The following is a 22190-nucleotide window of genomic DNA, read 5'->3' as shown; positions in this document are numbered from 1 at the left end:
TTGAATATTAACATCCTCCAGCACGACCATCAATACTAATGTGAGGCTGCCCACCTGTGTTGTCACCTCACGGGATGTTTGTGGAAGCTGGTTCCGCGACGTGCTGCACTGCTGACACGTGCAGAGGTCCACCTGTCATCTCTAGGCTGTCGCCTTGGCCGCTGAACGCGTTATGTGAAACTGTGATGCAGGGTTGGTGTTTTGTTAGTGATATGCTCCACTACATCTAAAAGTTGCGTCAGATCAGCATTTACGAAATGGCAACGTGAGAAGCGGAAATTTGTGAATAAGTTGCTGCCTTCCATAAAAAAACTGAAAGCTAACTGACCGTGACAATGTAAGTAGGCTGTTTAGGTTTTTATGTTGGTAACGCCACGTAGCGCTCTGACTGTGGTGTGTGCAGTCTGTGGCTGGTTGCGATTGTTGGAATATTTGCCATTGTAGTGTTGGGCAGTTGGATGTGAACAGCGCGTAGCGTTGCGCAGTTGGAGGTGAGCCGCCAGCAGTGGTGGATGTGGAGAGAGAGATGGCGGAGTTTTGAGAGCGGATGATCTGAACGTGTGTCCATCAGAGAGAGTAAATTTGTAAGACTAGATGTCATGAACTGATATATATATTATGACTTTTGAACACTATTAAGGTAAATACATTGTTTCTGATCAAAAGTCATAATATATATCAGTTCATGACATCTAGTCTTACAAATTTACTCTCTCTGATGGACACACGTCCAGATCATCCGCTCTCAAAACTCTGCCATTTCTTTCCGCACATCCACCACTGCTGGCGGCTCACCTCCAACTGCCCAACGCTACGCGCTGTTCACATCCAAATTCCCAACACTAGACTGGCGAATATTCCAACCATGCCAACCAGTCACAAACTGCACACACCACAGCCAGTGACTTTCATACAGAGCGCTATGTGGCGTTACCAACATAAAAACCTATACAGCGTACTTTCATAGCCCCCATGCTCCCCACAAAAAATTTTACAAATTGTTTTGGGCAGTTGCCAATGAGCTGACCGTGACATGTTCATCATGTAGAGCAAGGTCTGAACACTCGCGCAGCTATGAACTGCATCCAATCTTGTCGAACCCTGCTATCAGTCGCGTGTCATAAGAGTCGTAATTTCCGAACTTCCGAATGTGTTTACAACAAGGAAGCCCGGGTCAACAGAAGCGTCCGATCTTACCCGTCGGCTTTGACCCGTGACGTAAGCGTGTTGTGGTGTGTGACGTCATTACGGCGCGGAGTTTGATTTGCGATTGTGGCGTGTTTGTAGATGTCTTGTTTTTGTTTGTCGTGCTCTCTGGTGGTGTGTTCATGGTTTTCGTTTGTTTCGTTTGTTTCGTGTGGTGGGGTCAGTTTTCTGTTGCTCAGGTGTTGGATTTGAAGCGGAATTTCTATTAGTGAGTTAATGGTTAATTTAATGCTCATTGCTGTACGTCGGGTGAGTTTGTTATTGAGTGTATTTGGTTGTGGTTTTTTGTTCAGGAATGGATATGAAAGACCGCCTTAACAGTGTTCGGTTGAGGGCGATGATGGGGGAGACAGCTTTAGAGCTGATTAAATTTCTTCAGCTATTTGTCATGGGTCAAAGCCGACGGGTAAGATCGGACGCTTCTGTATTTCCGGGACCTACACATTGATCTGTAGCGTAGCCCTGAATACGAGGTTAGGTTGGGAGTTTTTTTTTGGAATGCGGCCGCGGCAGCGGCCGCCTATGATTCGAAAATATTGATTTGACACTAATGAACATGTATACGTAATATGAAGCAATTTGATGAACATATTGATCTGTAGCGTAGCCCACTTGAGGTTAGGTTGGGAGTTTTTTTTTTGGAATGCGGCCGCGGCAGCGGCCGCCTATGATTCGAAAATATTGATTTGACACTAATGAACATGTATACGTAATATGAAGCAATTTGATGAACATATTGATCTGTAGCGTAGCCCACTTGAGGTTAGGTTGGGAGTTTTTTTTTGGAATGCGGCCGCGGCAGCGGCCGCCTATGATTCGAAAATATTGATTTGACACTAATGAAGCCTGTGGGGGGATGGGGGGGCACTGCAGACTCCCCCCACCGCATAACGACACATGATGATCAAATTTTGAAAAAAAATGAAAAATTTCTTCCGTACCTGCTAAACTGCATAAGTGCCGATGTATGTAGGTGTAAGGGAAGCTTTCGTTTCTTAGTTTTCTATTGGGGGATGTGATCGGTAGGTTCTGTTGAGCTATATAGGTTAAGGGAAGTGTCCGATTATGGATAGGAATGTGTTTTTTGGTATTTGGTCAGTTTTGTGATGTTGATTTATTTCGTTGTTTTGCGTGGTTTTGAATGGCGGTCGGTGGCTACATTTCTGTATATTTAGTTTCTCCGCACCCAAAAACCCCTAATTTCCCACGCTTGTCCCGTTACAGTCATTAGGCTTTTTGTGAAACTTGTGTATTTCAGTGTTTACAATACGTATGCGATGTTTTTATATCCGCCATATTGGAATTGTTTATAGTCGTTTCCGCGGTATTTGTGACGTCATGGGTCAAAGCCGACGGGTAAGATCGGACGCTTCTGTATTTCCGGAAGCCCCCAGGTAAGGAGGATCTGCAGAATGGATGAGTCCTAAAATGTATTTATTTATGGTACAGTGATGTAAAAATGTCATGGGTCACTTCTAAATTCCGTGTTTCACCTCCTTTTACCCTGAATAGTGCAGCAATTCGACGTGTCATAGCATCAACATGCCGATGGAAGTCATCTGCAGAAATACTGAGGCGTGCTGCCTCTACAGCAGTCCATAATTGCGAATTTTGTCCACTAACTGACCTCTCGATTATGTCCCATAATATTCTATGGTATTTACGTTGGGCTACCTCGAATTGTCCAGAACGTTGTTCAAACCATCGTTGTTTGGGAATACGTACACTATGAACGGCTCAGTTGGAGTAGAGGACACAATCAATTCCATATAAACACAGCCCACACTATTGTGAAGCCCCCACAAACTTGCAAAGTGCCTTGTTGACAAATAGGGTCCAAGGCTCCGTGTTGCCTGCGCCACACTCGAACGCTACCATCAGCTCATGCCAATTGAAATGGGCCTCATCTTCACCAGTCCACGGCTTCCCAGTCCTCTAGGATCCAACCGATACGGTCACGAGCCCAGGAGAGGCGCTGTTAGTAAAGGCACTTGTGTCGATTGTCTGCTGCCGTAGCCTGTTAACGCCAAATTTGGCTGTACTGTCCTACCGGATACGTTCGTTGTACGCCGCACATTGATTCAAAATGGCTCTGAGCACTATGGGACGCAACTGCTGTGGTCATCAGTCCCCTAGAACTTAGAACTACTTAAACCTAACTAACCTAAGGACATCACATACACCCATGCCCGAGGCAGGATTCGAACCTGCGACCATAGCAACAGCGCGGCTCCGGACTGGAGCGCCTAGAACCGCACGGTCGCCGCGGCCGGCGCACATTGATTCCTGTGGTGGTTTCATGCTCATCCGTTACCTGTTAGCACTCAAACTGACACTATGCAAACGCCGCTGCTCTCGGTCGATAAGTGAAGGACGTCAGCCACTGTGTTGTCCGTGGTGAGGCGCGATGCCCGAATTTTGGTATTCTCGGCGCACTCTTCATACTGTGGAACTTAGAATAATGAATAACCTAACGATTTCCGAAATGGAATGTCCCATGCGTCTAGCTCCTACTAGCATTCCGCGTTCTAGGTCTGTTGTTTCCCATGGCGCGACGGTAATCACGTGGGAAACTTTTTTCACACGGACCTCGCGAGTGCAAATGACTGGTCAGCCAATGCAATGCCATTTTATACGTCGTGTATGCGGTTCTAGCAATCTCTGTATACAGTACTGGCCATTAAAATTGCTACACCACGAAGATGATGTGCTACAGACGCGAAATTTAATCGACAGGAAGAATACGCTGTGATATGCAAATGATTAGCTTTTCAGAGCATTGACACAAGGTTGGCGCCGGTGGCGACACCTACAACGTGCTGACATGAGGAATGCTTGCAACCGATTTCTCATACACCAACAGCAGTTGACCGGCGTTGCCTGGTGAAACGTTGTTCAAAAAATGGTTCAAATGGCTCTGAGCACTATGGGACTCAACTGCTGAGGTCATTAGTCCCATAGAACTTAGAACTACTTAACCTAACTAACCTAAGGACATCACAAACATCCATGCCCGAGGCAGGATTCGAACCTGCGACCGTAGCGGTCTTGCGGTTCCAGACTGCAGCGCCTTTAACCGCACGGCCACTTCGGCCGGCCGAAACTTTGTTGTGATGCCTCGTGTAAAGAGGAGAAATGCGTTCCATTACGTTTCCGGCTTTGATAAAGGTCGGATTGTAGCCTACCGCGATTGCTGTTTATCGTATCGCGACATTGCTGCTCGGGTTGGTCGAGATCAAATGACTGTTAGCAGAATATGGAATCGGTGGGTTCAGGAGGGTAATACGGAACGCCGTGGTGGATCCCAACAGTCTCGTATCACTAGCAGTCGAGATGACAGGCATCTTATCCGCATCGCTGTAACGGATCGTGCAGCCACGTCTCGATCCCTGACTCAACAGGTGGCGACGTTTGCAAGACAACAACCATCCACACTAACAGTTCGATTACTTTTTCAGCAGCATCAGCTCGGAGACCATGGCTGCAGGTACCCTTGACGCTGCATCACAGACAGGAGCGCCTGCGATGGTGTACTCAATGACGAACTTGGGTGCACGAACGGCAAAACATCATTTTTTCTGTTTACAGCATCATGATGGTCGCGTCCATGTTAGGCGACATCGCGGTGAACGCACATTGGAGGCGTGTATTCGTCAGCGCCATACTGGCGTATCACCTGGCGTGATGGTATGGGCTGCCATTGGTTACACGTCTCGGTCACCTCTTGTTCGCATTGATGGCACTTTGAACAGTGGACATTACATTTCAGGTGTGTTACGACCCGTGGCTCTACCCTTCATTCAATCCCTGCAAAACTCTACATTTCAGCAGGATAATGCACGACCGCATGTTGCAGGTCCTGTACGGGCCTTTCTGGGTATAGAAAATGTTCGACTGCTGCCCTGGCCAGCACATTCTCCAGATCTATCACCAATAGAAAACGCCTGGTCAATGGTGCCCGAGCAACTGGCTCGTCACAATACGCCGACCACTGTTCTTGATGAACAGTGGTATCGTGTTGAAGCTACATGGGCAACTGTGCCTATACACTCCATTCAAGCCCTGTGTGACTCAATGTCCAGGCGTATTAGGGCCGTTATTACGGCCAGAGGTGGTTGTTCTGGGTACTGATTTCTCAATATCTATGTACCCAAACTGCCTGAAATTGTAATCACATGTCAGTTCTAGTATAATATATTTCTCCAATGAATACCCGTTTATCATCTGCATTTCTTCTTGGTGTAGCAGCTTTAATGACCAGTAGTGTATGTACGTATCTACATCTCACGACTTCTGTCACTTCAGTATATATCTGTATACATTGATCCATAGCCTTTCCCGTGCACCCTATTGAATGGCTAAATGTGTGAATGAGTTTGTTTTGGAAGTTCCACGTGAAGCCAGAGCTAACAATTATATGACCCAACTTTGCCTCCCTGACAGCACCCCTGCAGTGTAGAACAGCAGTGAAACCAGGCAGGCCAATGCTGTACCATTATGCACCCTTATGCAGCGGTTGGCACCGCAAGTAGCTTGCCAGTTGTCCCCTCCGCCTCCTGTTAGGAGGCGACCAGTGAAAACTTCGAACAGACATGGCGCTCTTACTCATGACGTGTGAGTATAAAGTTCTGCTCGGTACAGCTCACTGTTACATCCTAGAATCAGGTACTGGTTTGAGTTATTTCAATATGCAGCAGTGAGTAATCCATTTCTTTTACTTCGTTAATTCGATAGGGACTGTTCGTGATTAAATCTGCGATTTCATTAATTTAATTTTATGTAGAGAGCGTAGTTTCGTATGAAAGGTTCATCGAAATGCAACCACGTGCATCCATCGCTCGTTGCTCTAAGTCTTTCATCAGCTGGTTACTCACCAATTCATTCGAGTACTTGCTCCGGAGGTTTTACTTAAATGCTTTTAGCAAAATTACCGTAATTTTGAACCACCGAACAGTAGTTGAGACTACCATTTCGTGGCCGGTCGTTGTGGCCGAGCGGTTCTAGGAGCTGCAATCTGGAACCGCGCGACCGCTACGGTCGCAGGTTCGAATCCTGCCTCGGGCATGGATGTGTGTGATGCCCTTAGGTTAGTTAGGTTTAAGTAGTTCTAAGTTCTAGGGGACTGATGACCTCCCATAGTGCTCAGAGCCACTTCCATGTCGTGACGTGGTTGGATTGAACCCATTGTGAACTGATGAACTGAAAACACTAGCGCTTTCAGCGATCTGTTTCAGGCATTTCGTGATCCTTTTGTTTCGCAGATTTCACACGAGTTGCGGCGTATTTCTGAATATTGCACGCTGTCTTGAAGGGCAGTACGTTGCTCCAGTGAGCTTAGATGTAACGGTATATGGTATGTAGTACCATCTGTAGCATCCTAGCATACTTGGACACCTGAATGAGCGCGAGTAATTATTGTTGTCGTCGTCCTGTCCCATTCAACCCAGAGCCTAGCCACACTGCCGACAGCACCATTGCATCCATTATTCCTTACACTATTATCAGGGTTGACTCCACTTTAGTTGCTCAAATACCATGAGAAGTTGAGATTAAATTACCGTCTTTACTAAATTTTGTGCATATGTTAGAAGCTATATATCCCCCCCCCCCCCCCCGAGATTCCATTGCTGTCTGAAATTGTTCAGTAGTAAATAAACTGTCAATTTTTATAATCATGACAAACCACTTTTCTTGATATCTGTTATTAATCTGTACTACATCTGTTTCCATATGGTCAACCCACTAGAAGTATGTAACTTACACACTAATATTTTTGGAGAGGAAATGAGAGCAATGAGCCATAGACTAGACCATCCTTTGTCACTTTCTGCAGAGCTTGTCTTAACACAACTGTGTTATCCATTGTGGTTGTAATCAGTATGAATGTTTTCGTTGGTCTACTCCATCTTGAAATGGCAGATTATCTACAAAAGTGCAGTAGAGCGATGGAGTGACGCCAGCTGAGAGATAATACCATTTTCTTATCCCAGATGCCCCTCCCTGAGCTCTTATGTAAGCAGCCAACTGCTTCACACTGTAAATTCCACACTTATCGGTGACGGCCTTGTTAAAATCAGAGAAACTAGGCAATAAAAAAATTTGCTTGAGAATTTCATTTGTTCTATGAACATAATTAACTTTGTGTTGATATTCATAGTAAGTTCTACTTAACGCAATGAGTGTCACGAGGTCACTGTGAGTGCAGCAGGGTCATCTATCTGCTGTGACCATGGCCAGTTTTGTGGCAGTCAGTGTGTCAGACACCCCCCCCCCCCCCTACTGCTATCTTTGTGACAGTCAGTGTGTCACACACCATCCCTGCTGTCACCTTTGTCGCAGTCAGTGTGTCAGACACCCACCCTACTGCTACCTTTGTGGCAGTCAGTGTGTCAGACACCCTCCCTGCTATTAGCTTTATAACGGTCAGTGTGTCAGACATGCTCCCTGCAATCAGCTTTCTCACAGTCAGTGTGTAAGACATCCTCCCTGTTGTCACCTCTGTGGCAGTCAGTGTGTCAGACCCTGTCCCCACTGCCAGCTTTGTGGCAGTCAATGTGTCAGACACCCCACCTCGCCTCCCCCTCATCTGGCGAGCCGTGAGATTTTCTGTTAAGGAGCCAGATACTATGATGTCGAATTTCAATAGTTTCTTTTTCAGACGTTTCACAATTCTGCTTGTGTTGATGTGTGTTTCTTAACATCATTGAATGTGCCATGTCCTTCTTATTATTTCTTTATCATTTCTTTCTGGGTACTGTCACTGACCTACATTCACGATTATTTATTCGCGCAACATGAGGGTTTTCTGGAGCTGTGGTGCATCAGGACCCCTTCAGACATCAAGAAACACTTACGTTAAAGCGAGTCTCAGATATTAGTAACATGGTGTAGTATGTGACAAGACCTACAGCCTGTGCAGGAGGAGGTGAGGAGGTGCCAGCCCGGCGTTTTGTTGACGTGCCTTAGCCAGTGAGGAGCCACATCATCACTTGTTAAGAAGGACTTCACTATACATAATAGTACGAAATTTCGTTTTCTGAGACTGGCGGAAACGCTGGAGCCAGAAGCTCGTTGGTATTGGCAGGAACTCCGTTGTCAGCTGGCGGAGAATCTAGTTGAGGCAGCCATATTGATTGGTCGTGTGCGGTTCGCCACGTGTAGAAACTAACGAATATTGTAAAATATTATTAGATGTTTACTAATGAAAATATAGCGGTGAGGACTAGGTAAATGGTTGCGACTCTGATGGCAATAGCCGGTTGCTATGGAACATTACATTGTAAAATGTGTCTTGATCGAACGATAATGTGACAGCCCAAGCTAAACGGCGCCACACGGAATTAATTTTGATTTAGGCGCACCAAGGACGATGATATTACTGTAGACTAGGTATGATTCGAATAATGTAATGGTGAATGACACGCGTGACTGTAAAGAAATAGCGTAGAAATAATTTATCCTTGAACGCGGTGCTGTGGCAAGACCTACAGACCATAACAAATTGTGGCATCCCTTAAAACATTTGATGTGCGCTTTGCTGATGACTAGCTCCTCACTTTCCTGCAGTGTTAACCAGACAGCGCTACAGCATCTCAGCGAGGCCACGAGCAGATGATCATCCGCTACGATCATCGTTAGAAGACACCAGGAGGCAATCCTCTAGAGAAACATTCCGAGGTGTGGCGGATGTGCAATTCTACATCCACAATCCTCTGGTGAAAAATCAATCTGTTACAACCAGACACCAGGCCATGTAAGGTGTTAACACAAGGGGACTTCTATGAGCTATTCACTTCAGGATTCATTTGGAAAACAGAAAATGATCGTAGAAAACAGAAAATCACCAAGCTATCCTTGAAAATTTTTTTCTGCCATGTTTCCCACATAACAGCATCAAGTGGCCCATTTGTTTCACACTGAAATTAACGCACACTTTGAACATGGAGAAAGATTTAGAAAATGACTCTGGTCCACATCTGTATTGTATTGTATTGTATGTGAACCGGACACATAGAAACGACGGAGAGGCTCCGTCCCTGCTGCAGCCACAGTGGTCCACAACCCGACGACGACTTCCGCAGTCCACTTCACCCCTCCGCCGCCCCACACCGAACCCAGGGTTATTGTGTGGTTCGGCCCCCAGTGCACCCCCCAGGGAACGTCTCACACCAGACGAGTGTAACCCCTATGTTTGCGTGGTAGAGTAACGGTGGTGTACGCATATGTGGAGAACTTGTTTGCGCAGCAATTGCCGACATAGTGTAACTGAGGCGGAATAAGGGGAACCAGCCCACATTCGCCGAGGTAGACGGAAAACCGCTTAACAACCATCCACAGACTGGCTGTTTCTCCGGACCTCGACACAAATCCGCTGGGCGGATTCCTGCCGGGGAACGGGCGCTCCTTCCCACCCGGAAAGCCGTGCGTTAGACCGCAGGGCCAACCAGGCGGGCTGGTCCACACCTACTCGAACATCAAATTTCAGCACACGAAAATTTATAAGCAGGGTAACTTTTTCTGACAAGTACAAGGCCCTCTGTATCAGAAGACGTGATGTAGTGCAATTCGAGTTTTTGGCCATAACACTTGATTATTACCGCCTAGCTGTTGTTGTTGTTGTGGACTTCAGTCCTGAGACTGGTTTGATGCAGCTCTCCATGCTACTCTATCCTGTGCAAGCTTCTTCATCTCCCAGTACCTACTGCAGCCCACATCCTTTGAATCTACTTAGTCTATTCATCTCTTGGTCTCCCTCTACGATTTTTACCCTCCACACTACCCTCCAATGCTAAATTTGTGATCCCTTGATGCCTCAGAAAATGTTCTACCAACCGGTCCCTTCTTCTTGTCAAGTTGTGCCACAAACTCCTCCCCAGTTGTATTCAATACCTTCTAATTAGTTATGTGATCTACCCATCTAATCTTCAGCATTCTTCTCTAGCACCACGTTTTGAAAGCTTCTATTATTTTCTTGTTCAGACTATTTATCGTCCATGTTTCACTTCCATACATGGCTACACTCCATACAAATTCTTTCAGAAACGGCTTCCTAACACTTAAATCTACGCTGGATGTTAACAAATTTCTCTTCTTCAGAAACGCTTTCCTTGCCATTGCCAGTCTAACCCCCTAACTAGTGAACCAGTGCTATGAATATGCAGATTGTGCACACAGAGCGATGCAACTCACCGTGGGCGAAAGACTGCTGTGTGACCAGGTGGTGGTGGAGTGTGTCGGGCAGCCGTGGGTGGCACAGCTGCGGCAGGTGTCCTGCCGTGGTCACTGTGGGGCTGACTGCAGGTGCCGGGGCTGGGCGCACCCACTGTGGTGGCCGGCGCACTGCAAAATGGTTCAAATGGCTCTGAGCACTATGTGACTTGACATCTGAGGTCATCAGTCCCCTAGAACTTAGAACTGCTTAAATCTATCTACCCTAAGGACATCACACACATCCATGCCCGAGGCAGGATTCGAATCTGCGACCGCAACGGTCGCGCGGTGCCAGCGGCCGGCGGCGCACTGCACACAGAGGCACTGTGTGGGTGGGCGTGTTCACACAGAGGCCAGGAGACTGATTACTGCAGGTAGTACTGTTGGGGGAATGTCTACAGTGGTAACACTCTCCCTATGATAGTAGTGCGTTAGGTACAACAGTTGATTTTCTGGTGAGCCAATCACTTTATATACTCCATCTTCTGAGTGCCCCATAGATTTAGCTTACCAAACAACAGGTTGTTCGAAATAAAACAAATTACAGGTACGTACTGGGGCAGTCATACTGGAGTGATACAGGAACTACTGGGCAGGACAGTTTGAATATATTATAACAACAATCAGGTAGAATTTACAATGGAACTCTTTATATCACACTGTAATCATCTAATGGTGTCTGAAGAGCTAGTAGCTCATTTGTCAGGGTCTAGCTATAAGAGGCAGAGACACTAAACATTTCAGAGAATGAAATGGCACAGAAAGGTGGCGGTCAATGGTCATCTTATTAGCAGTGGACCAATAACTATGATAGTCTGCGTAGGGAAGATCATAGGGTGTGTCGTAATAGAAGGAAATAGCGCAGCATACATTGGACAGCCTTTAGTAAGCCACAGATAACTTCAAGCAAACTGGATGGGCAGAGGTTTGACCATGGTACTGCAAGAAGATAATACAGCGTTTTGACTAACTGAACCAACTCTCTGTGTGGCGTAGAACGGATTGTATCGAACTACAGCACACCTGACGAGAAAGGAGAGAGAAAACTGAGGGAAAGGCTCAAGACTGTTTGGAAATGTCTGGAGCAGTTGCAAGAACTAGTTTGTTCTCTTTTCGGGTGACCAGAGATTGTGTGAGACGTAAGCAGCAGTACAGTGCTGCACATGTTGTGCTTGAGTCACATTGTTTCCTGGATGCTTTCCGTATATGCTCTGAATAAGAACTATGCTCTTCTGCTAGGAACCTAGTGTTGTTGTTGTTATGGTCTTCAGTCCAGAGACTGGTTTACTGCAGCTCTCCATGCCACCTCATCCTGTGCAAGGTTCTTCATCCCTGAGTAACTACTGCAACCTACATCCTTCTGAATCTGCTTAGTGTATTCATCACTTGTTCTGCCTCGACCATTTTTACCCTCCACACTGCCCTCCAATACTAAATTGGTAATCTCTTGATGCCTCAGAACGTGTCCTACCAACTGATCCCTTCTTCTAGTCGTGCCACAAATTCCTCTTCTCCTCAAATTCTATTCAGTACCTCCTCATTAGTTATGTGATCTATCCATCTTATTTTCAGGATTCTTCTGTAGCATCACATTTCGAAAGCTCCTATTATCATCTTGTCTAAACTATTTTTCGTCCACGTTGCACTTCCATACATGGCTACACTCCATACAAATACTTTCAGAAAGGACTACCTGACACTTAAATATATACTCGATGATAATAAATTTCTCTTCTTCAGAAATGCTTTCCCTGCCATTTCCACTCTACATTTCATATCTTCTCTACTTCGACCATCATCAGTTATTTTGCTCCCCAAATAGCAAAACTCATCTCTTACTTTAAGTGTCTCATTTCTTAATCTAATTCCCTTAGCATCGCCTCATTTAATGCGACTACATTACATTACCCTCGTTTTGTTTTTGACGTTCCTCTTATATCTTCCTTTCAAGACACTATCCATTCTGTCCAACTGCTCTTCCAGGTACCTTGCTGTCTCTGACAGAATTACAATGTCATCAGCAAACCTCAAAGTATTTATTTTTTCTCCATGAATTTTAATTCTTACTCCGAATTTTTCTTTTGTTTCCTTCACTGCTTGCACAACCTAGTACACTTCTTAAAAGTTTTAAGTAATTCCCCTGGTACTGTTCTGGAACAAGAAACCAAGCTTGATACTGGCATTGCAGTTGTATTGCTCATATGTACTAAAAAAGTGAAAGAGTGGTGTTCAACACACATAGTTCTAGTACCAATTTGTGAATAGCTGTTACTTTGATCGTAAGCTTTACTACAACGTAGGCGTACAGTGGTCGATAGTTGTAGCACTGCAGTACCAGAAAGGCAAAGCTATGAATACGTTGCTGCTGTCCTTGCAATCCAATGTACCTGGCACTGGCAAGGGATGACACTCTCCCTCCTCATCTTTAACTTCTATTTATGCACCGTGGCAGAAGCTGAGAAGCCAAACAACTTTAAATGCCATTCTTTTCTATGCAGGTTTTCAGTGATCAATACAGTGTGCAGAATGAGAAGCAAGAACTCAGCAGCCCTTGATGCATCGTAAACATCGCTCTGTCTCTTTCTGCAACGAGCAGCACATCTTTGCGTTAACAGTGAAAATAACTCATGCTATGTTTACAGTCAATCAGACCTTTATTGAGAGCTACACATGCATTTACCAGAAATTATATCTGCAAATAAGCATGCATCGCTAAGGTGCCAAAACAAGATTATGTAGCTGCAAAAAGATTTTTCCCTACATGATTTTGTTTATTAACTTAGCTGCTTATAAATGTGGATCACTTTAGAGATTCGATGAACCTGTTTCAAGATGGTGAAGAAACAGCTGAGGGATACCTGCACGTGGCGCGTGTAGCTGTCAGTAAAGGAAAGTTTCAGAGTATAGAGATCATTGGGGAAACTCTCTTGGATGGGATATCACAATACCGGGTGATCAAAAAGTCAGTATAAATTTGAAAACTTAATAAACCACGGAATAATGTAGATAGAGAGGTAAAAATTGACACACATGCTTGGAATGACGTGGGGTTTTATTAGAACAAAAAAAAAAAAAGTTCACAAAATGGCCGACAGATGGCGCTGGACAGCAAAACGTCAGTGACTGCGCATGACAATCGTGTATAAAAGGAACTGTAATGAGAGAGAGAATCAGATGCGCCAGCAGTCGCAGCATGTTGACGTTACCTGAAAAGGCGCTTTTAGTGAAACTGAATTATCAGAATGGGGAATGTGCTAGTTCAGCGTTACGATCCTACAGCCATAGGAAGGGGATTCGAACGGGTAAAGTTCCGTTGACAAATGCAGCTCTAGAGGGAATGATTTCGAAGTTCGAAGCCACAGGTTGTTTAGACGATAGACCCCGTAGTGGCCGACCGAGCACAAGGCGTAATGCTGCTGAGACAGTTCAGGATGAAATGGAGACTGTAGCGGGTTCGTCTATGCACGGGGAAGTCAGCGCTTGTGCAGTCGCACGTCGCACTACTGTTCGGTTGGCACTTAGGAGTACCCTCCGATGCTATCCGTACAAAATCCATCAACATTATGAACTGTTACCTGGCGATTCACTGAAGCGGAGGGCATTTGCGGTGTGGGTATCTGAAAAGATGGCGGAAGATGACGATTGGTTGAGTAACGTGTTGTGGACCGACGAAGCCCATTTCACGCTTCGAGGGTCTGTCAACGCCCACAACAGCAGAATTTGGGCTACCGAAAATCCTAGAACTGTCGTGGAAACTCCATTGCACGACGAGAAAGTCACGGTATGGGTTGGATTTACCACATCTACCGTTATCGGGCCTTTTGTCTTCGAGGAAATGCGTGATTCTGGTTTTGTAACTGCTACCGTGACGGGTGTGAGGTACGCCGATGTTACAGAATCGCTTCATCCCCAGCCTGGCTGATAAACTCCTGCTGGAACGTATGATGTTTATGCAGGATGGCGCTCCACGCCATATTGCTAGGCGTGAAAGATCTCTTGTGCCCATCGTTTTGTGATGGTCGTGTGCTCAGCCGCCACTTTCGTCATGCTTGGCCCCCCAGATCCCCAGACCTCAGTCCGTCAGATTATTGGCTTTGGGGTTACCTGAAGTCCAAAGTGTATCGTGATCGACCGACATCTCTAGGGATGGTGAAAGACGACATCCGATGCCAATGCCTCACCATAACTCGGGACATGCTTTACAGTGCTGTTCCCAACATTATTCCTCGACTACAGCTATTGTTGAGGAATGATGGTGGACATATTGAGCACTTTCTGTAAAGAACATCGTCTTTGCTTTGTCTTACTTTGTTATGCTAATTATTGCTATTCTGACCAGATGAAGCGCCGTCTGTCGGACATTTTTTGAACTTTTGTATTTTTTTGGTTCTAATAAAACCCTATGTCATTCCAAACATGTGTGTCAATTTGGACTTCTCTATCTACATTAGTCCGTGATTCATTCAGTTTTCAAATTTATACCGACTTTTTGATCACCCGCTGTACACTTATAGGGAGATACATATACAGATTTTGGACAACAGATGAACGCCTTGTTAATGCATACCTCTTTTCTGCTGGTGGCTCTACAATCAGAGGAACCAAGTCCAGCAGCTCCTGTGGGTATCTCTGCTTTGTATCTTTCCAGCTCTGCGTAAGCACCACCTGGTGGGTGTGGTCCTTTACAAACGCAGTGACAGCCTGCAGGAGTCTGGGACAGGAGAGCCTCAGTGCGAGCACACCCAGAGCTGCCGCGTTCTCCAGAGCCAGCTCTGCCACCACCTGCTGCTCGCAGGTGTCCTTCAGACCTGACAACTCGTATGTACTGGCAGCTTCCAGCAGTTGGGGGGCCATGTTGGGATGTTGGGGGGCCTGGAGTGTGTGCATGTAGGACAGTAGTAGTCTCAGCACTGGACCCTCCATGTTTTCCACCTTGACCTCTACCTCGTTGTTGGCGAACATTGACTTGAATACTGTGCTCCTCTTCTCCAGGACGGCCCTGTGTGCAGCCAGCCGCGTCTGACCCGCCACTAAAGTCACCACAGCGCCGTCACCTGCGTCCAGCAGGGCACCCAGGTCCGTGGCGGTGGTCTCTGGAACTTCCTTCACGGCTGCCATGGTGGCTGATTCTGAAACACAGTGCGCTGCTCAGCCTATTGTCCTTACACAGAACCGTCAGTACTTGTACGGGACATAAACGGACATGTGTCAAGCAAAAGTTGGTCAATGCTGACCATCACAAGTGAATTATAACTATAGGGTATCCTTGCTGCCTCAAATTGATGCTGCAGGTAAACAGCTTCAAATTTTGAACAACAATCTTTAAAGAGTTCTTTTTTGTTTAAGCACAAATAGAGACCTCTTTTATTTTTATTTTTTTTCTACAAATACCAACAAGGCCAGAAAGAGCTATGGTAGTATTTTATTCAACGAGTTACCATTCTCTTTTCTCCCCTCGTTTAGGAAAACCATGCAATTTCACAACTGAAACTTGTATTACCCTGCTCTTAGCCTTTACTGCAGTATATTGCCTTGCTAGAGTTAGTACCCACAGCTGACCGACCATCTGCGTTGACGCTAAATATTTCCTCAGGATTGTATGTGCAGTTGGACCGCAGCTTCTCCTCAACTCATCTGACGTATTCCAACAGGACAACAGCCACCTATACACAGAGTGATTTATCAGAGCGGGTCATAGAGAATTTGTCTTCCTTTCAGCTACCACATGTGCTACATGTTTGTAACTGATGTCACACTGCCACAGTGTAACGCAGGGTACTGATAACAGAAAGGAGTGTGGCCACTGTAGATATAAAATCGCAGCAAATTATTCTCAGTCTGCAAATAGGTGAAGCATTTACAGCAGTTAGTGAGCGGCTGGACATAGGTATAGAAACACATGGAAAAGGATTAGATATGCTGAGGTCACAGGTATTTCACCTGAAAGTTCAAAATGGTTCAAATGGCTCTAAGCACTATGGGACTTAACAGCTGAGGTCATCAGTCCGCTAGAAGAACTACTTAAACCTAACTAACCTAAGGACATCACACACACCCACGCCCGAGGCGGGATTCGAACCTGCGACCACAGCGGTCGCGCGGTTCCAGACTGAAGCGCCTAGAACCGCTCGGCCACCCCGGCCGGCTTACCTGAAAGTAAACAAGATAGAAATTTCATGTTAAATACAGTGGATAAAGTATTGGGAAAGGCATATAACGTCTAAATATATGATTGTAAATCAAAGTTAACTACACTCCTGGAAATGGAAAGAAGAACACATTGACACCGGTGTGTCAGACCCACCATACTTTCTCCGGACACTGCGAGAGGGCTGTACAAGCAATGATCACACGCACGGCACAGCGGACACACCAGGAACCGCGGTGTTGGCCGTCGAATGGCGCTAGCTGCGCAGCATTTGTGCACCGCCGCCGTCAGTGTCAGCCAGTTTGCCGTGGCATACGGAGCTCCATCGCAGTCTCTAACACTGGTAGCATGCCGCGACAGCGTGGACGTGAACCGTATGTGCAGTTGACGGACTTTGAGCGAGGGCGTATAGTGGGCATGCGGGAGGCCGGGTGGACGTACCGCCGAATTGCTCAACACGTGGGGCGTGAGGTCTCCACAGTACATCGATGTTGTCGCCAGTGGTCGGCGGAAGGTGCACGTGCCCGTCGACCTGGGACCGGACCGCAGCGACGCACGGATGCACGCCAAGACCGTAGGATCCTACGCAGTGCCGTAGGGGACCGCACCGCCACTTCCCAGCAAATTAGGGACACTGTTGCTCCTGCGGTATCGGCGAGGACCATTCGCAACCGTCTCCATGAAGCTGGGCTACGGTCCCGCACACCGTTAGGCCGTCTTCCGCTCACGCCCCAACATCGTGCAGCCCGCCTCCAGTGGTGTTGCGACAGGCGTGAATGGAGGGACGAATGGAGACGTGTCGTCTTCAGCGATGAGAGTCGCTTCTGCCTTGGTGCCAATGATGGTCGTATGCGTGTTTGGCGCCGTGCAGGTGAGCGCCACAATCAGGACTGCATACGACCGAGGAACACAGGGCCAACACCCGGCATCATGGTGTGGGGAGCGATCTCCTACACTGGCCGTACACCACTGGTGATCGTCGAAGGGACACTGAATAGTGCACGGTACATCCAAACCGTCATCGAACCCATCGTTCTACCATTCCTAGACCGGCAAGGGAACTTGCTGTTCCAACAGGACAATGCACGTCCGCATGTATCCCGTGCCACCCAACGTGCTCTAGAAGGTGTAAGTCAACTACCCTGGCCAGCAAGATCTCCGGATCTGTCCCCCATTGAGCATGTTTGGGACTGGATGAAGTGTCGTCTCACGCGGTCTACACGTCCAGCACGAACGCTGGTCCAACTGAGGCGCCAGGTGGAAATGGCATGGCAAGCCGTTCCACAGGACTACATCCAGCATCTCTACGATCGTCTCCATGGGAGAATAGCAGCCTGCATTGCTGCGAAAGGTGGATATACACTGTACTAGTGCCGACATTGTGCATGCTCTGTTGCCTGTGTCTATGTGCCTGTGGTTCTGTCAGTGTGATCATGTGATGTATCTGACCCCAGGAATGTGTCAACAAAGTTTCCCCTTCCTGGGACAATGAATTCACGGTGTTCTTATTTCAATTTCCAGGAGTGTATTTGTGACAAAGGAGGAAAATCAAATGTTTGATTACATGTATATGACAAGCTACTGCTACAAGATGACCGATTTGTTTTTGAAGTGGGATCACTACACATGTAAGAACCAAAGGAGAAATAGGGAGCACAATTTTCCAAGTCGAAAGAGCCTGCTATAGATAGAAAAACATATTATCCTCTAGAATTAAGTGCCCAAGAATCATAGAAAGGTTTCTGATAGCATGTGTATGTGGTGCAGCATTGCATGGCTGTGAGACCTGACTCGAGAGGCTGGGGATATCACAACACTGAATTAGTGTAAGGTGTGGTCATACAGGTGCATACTGAAAATCAAACAGACTGATAAAGTCACAAATAATGATCACCTCAAAGAGCGCGAGAGAAGACAAGTTTATGGAACACGACTGTAAAAATGATAGTACGATTATTATTTATGTGTTGAAAAATCATGTGCACCTAAAAATAATGTGCTGTGGAAGGAGAATGCCAGAAAGACCATGTCTACAGTACATGGGTCAAATTATAGAAGATGTCTTCATTGAGGAAAGAGTTAAGAACTGAAGATGTGCTGCTCGTTGTGGGGACTAAAGAGGAAAGAGAAGAAGAAGAAGAAGAAGAAGAAGAAGAAGAAGAAGAGGAAGACAAAAAATTTATTGCAAATGGGAAACTACGTAATTGACATTGTGACATTTTACCTGTAGCAGCTCTCATTACTAAGTGTATGTGTCATACATTGTCATTTCAAAGTTTCTCAAATCTCACATCAGCATTCGTGATCTGACTGTTTCTGGCAGCTGCAGTGTTGTTTTTCGTGGGGCACACTATTTTTCGGCTTAATATTCTCATTCTTACTGGCCTTCTTAGTATTATCAGCTACTATGATTTCTGTAAAGGCGTGAATTTTACCTTTCACAACCAATACTACCTTTTATACACATTATCTTAACCACTTATTGTAAAATATATTTTTATTCTATTATATGAAGAAATTAGAAAGCGCAATTAATTTATACTGCTGTGAAAGAGTATCGTTGCCTCCAGAAATCTCAATATCACCAATCCTAAAAATTCATATTGGGGGCTCCCTCATATATGCCTGTTAAAAACAAAATCGTCCGATCCACATGAGTATAATGCTGATGTGTATCAAAAAAGTCAACAGAAATAGATATATTCTTTATTTGTACTAAATAAACATTACTTTCTTCTTTTAAAGTTTTTGTCAGACAATTTCCAGATTGCTAAATGTGAAAATGATAAGGCAATAAACTTTTACCTATCTTAGTGCCAGATCATCGGTACTTAAACACAGGTAATGGCTCTTCCACCTGTCAAGAAGTTTCTCCTTCATTATCTCACACATAGTCCACTGCAGTGTGATACCTCATTGCGAGACAAATTCCAGTACTGCAGTAAGCAGTTCTTTGTTCTGATGTCTCAGTCAGTGGATAACTTCACAAATGATAAAAACACATCTATGTTAGCGTGAGACCGTTATCCCTTTAATGCAGTGCTACACGTATTTACAGAGGGTTCCGCCACACACACGTTCCAGGTGAACTACTGAATTTCTGAGCCGTGAATAGCAACTGGTAAGCCGATTTTCAGCTTTGAAGTGAATGAAATACCACTTTCTTAATGGGGTTGAAGGCACTTTACTGACTTGTTTTAAGATGTTCCTATTTTGTCTCAATGCATCTACGAGGTATTTTTCACATACGATTATGTTTATAATATGAGATGCTACCTCTATACCTGCAATTCTGTCAAGTCTGTTTGTACATACACTGACATACTGAGTACTGTTATAATTCAGCAGTTCCTTTTCATTTCTTTTTGCTGGCTTGTGGAGTGAGTACTGCTGGATTCAGTCCATTTGGAATATGCGTGTAAGCTGCAGAACATAAAATAGTAGCTAGTTGTTCGTTACTACACTATGTGATTAAAAGCAACGGGACAGCTGGCTGAAAATAACTTACAAGTTTGTGGCGCCCTCCATCCGTAATGTTGGAATTCAATATGGTGTTGGCCCACCCTTAGCCTTCTTGACAGCTTCCACTCTCGCAGGTTCTGGGAGGTTTCTTGGGGTATGGCAGCCCATTCTTCACGGAGTGCTGCACTGAGGAGAGGTATCGATGTCGGTCGGTGAGGCCTGGTACAAAGTCGGCGTTACAAAACATCCCAAATGTGTTCTATAGGATTCAGGTCAGGATTCTGCGCAGTCCAGTACATTACAGGGATGTTTTTGCCGTGTAAACACTCCGCTACAGGCCGTGCATTATGAACAGGTGCTCGATCGTGCTGAAAGATGGAATCGCCATGCCCGAATTGCTCTTCAACAGTGGGAAGCCCGAAAGTGCTTAAAACATCAATGAAGGCCTGTGTTGTGATAGTGCCATGCAAAACAACAAGGCTTGCAAGCCCCCTCCATGAAAAAGACGACCACACCGTAACACCACCGCCTCCAAATTTTGCTGTTGGCACTAAACACGCAGGCAGATGACGTTCACTGGGTATTCGCCATACCCATACCCTGCCACATTGTGTACCGTGATTCGTCACTCCACACAACATTTTTCCACTGTTTAATCAGATCCTGATGCAGTTTCGAATTCCTGTGTGATGGTTTGGATAGATGTTTTGCCTATTACACATTACGACCCTCTTCAACTGTAGTCGGTCTCTGTTGGTCAACAGACGATGTCAGCCTGTACGCTTTTGTGCTGTTCGTATCCCTTCACGTTTCTGCTTCACTATCACAATGGAGGCAGTGGGGATAGGGATATGTAGGAGTGTGGAAATCTCGCTACAGACGTATGACACAAGTGACACCCAATCACCTGACCACGTTCGAAGCCCGCAAGTTCCGCACAGTGTCCCATTCTGCTCTCTCATGAAGTCTGATGACTATTGAGGTCACTGATATGCGATACGTGGCAGTAGGTGGCAGCACAACGCACTTAATATGAAAAATGTATGTTTTGGGTGTGTCTGGATACTTTTGATCACTCAGTGTATGTAAATGGGACAGGAGGTCCGCAGGAGGTGCCCAGGCTACAAGATTGCAAACTGGACTACTATAATTTACTACCCTTTACTTTCTTGTGTTCTACTTCAAGCCAAAACATATATTTTCCAATTCTGGGAGCGTAAACCAGTGGCTGAAATACTATGTGCGTTAGCGCTTCAGTCTGGAACCGCGCGACCGCTACTGTCACAGGTTCGAGTCCTGCCTCGGGCATGGATGTGTGTGATGTCCTTAGGTTAGCTAGCTTTAAGTAGTTCTAGGGGACTGATGACCTCAGATGTTGGGTCCCATAGTGCTCAGAGTCATTTTTTGAACTATGCGTGCTAAGCAAGAAAGCATAAGGCATCGGCAAAACTTGGACACTGAGACTGTGAATCTGTCGCAGGCAGCAATCTGACGGAAGCTATTGTCTACATTACTGCCTTTCAGGGCTGCCCCATACAGAGCAAATCAGAGAGAGGAATTATCGACTGACAGAAGAGTACAGCCTCGCTACATGGAGAAACTGTGAACGCAAACAAGAGGAGCAGCTCGTGCAGAGCCTCTACTCACCGCAGAGCCAGGGAGGAGTGACGTCACGAAGTGAGCTCAGCACGGTAAGCTGCCCGACAGCCGCTGGACTCTTTCCGTGTAGGCAGGGACAGCGTGCCCGCCCCTCGTGGTCTGCGGCTTATATGCCTGACGGCGGCCGCTGCGGCCACGTGACGTCACCGCGTCATGCACTTGTCTCACGTGTGACAGTATGGAGGTGGCGCGTGTAGGTTTATCATTTATCTGGAGTGTTTACTGCGAGATATGAGAGGCTCAAACCACGAGTGCGGTGCTCGATTAGGATTTTGTAATCTATGAACATTCCTAAATACGTCTGGTATTGAGAAATGCAAAATATCGGAATTTTTTTTTTGTTTCATAAAAAAACTCGGCGCTAGGTGACTGAAAATTCTGTCGTGATCTGGCTTTGAACGGGATCTAACAGTCCAACAAACTGCCTTTGGCTTCTGCCTTTGGTTCTTCATCCGACGTTTGTTTGCCAGCACAAGTGGCTGGGATAATCAACGTTTCACCCTTC

General features: G+C 46.0%; 1 protein-coding gene across 1 annotated transcript in view; it reads right to left on the bottom strand.

Annotated features, from left to right (window-relative positions):
* The window catches only part of LOC124554008 (poly [ADP-ribose] polymerase tankyrase-1-like), a 44830-nt gene extending 23066 nt beyond the window's left edge, over nucleotides 1-21764 (bottom strand). The window contains exons 1-3 of the mRNA XM_047128030.1: nucleotides 21674-21764; nucleotides 14984-15545; nucleotides 10396-10545 (exon numbers count right to left, since the gene is read on the bottom strand). Coding sequence (XP_046983986.1) covers nucleotides 10396-10545; nucleotides 14984-15534 — 701 coding nt within the window. The 5' untranslated portion in view covers nucleotides 15535-15545; nucleotides 21674-21764. The remainder of the gene's footprint in view (nucleotides 1-10395; nucleotides 10546-14983; nucleotides 15546-21673) is intronic.
* Nucleotides 21765-22190: the final 426 nt, after the last annotated feature.

Source organism: Schistocerca americana, chromosome 11 (assembly GCF_021461395.2).
Source record: "Schistocerca americana isolate TAMUIC-IGC-003095 chromosome 11, iqSchAmer2.1, whole genome shotgun sequence".
NCBI lineage: Eukaryota > Metazoa > Arthropoda > Insecta > Orthoptera > Acrididae > Schistocerca > Schistocerca americana.
The sequence above is the reverse complement of the archived record's forward strand: the minus strand, read 5'-3'. Positions and strand labels throughout refer to the sequence as shown.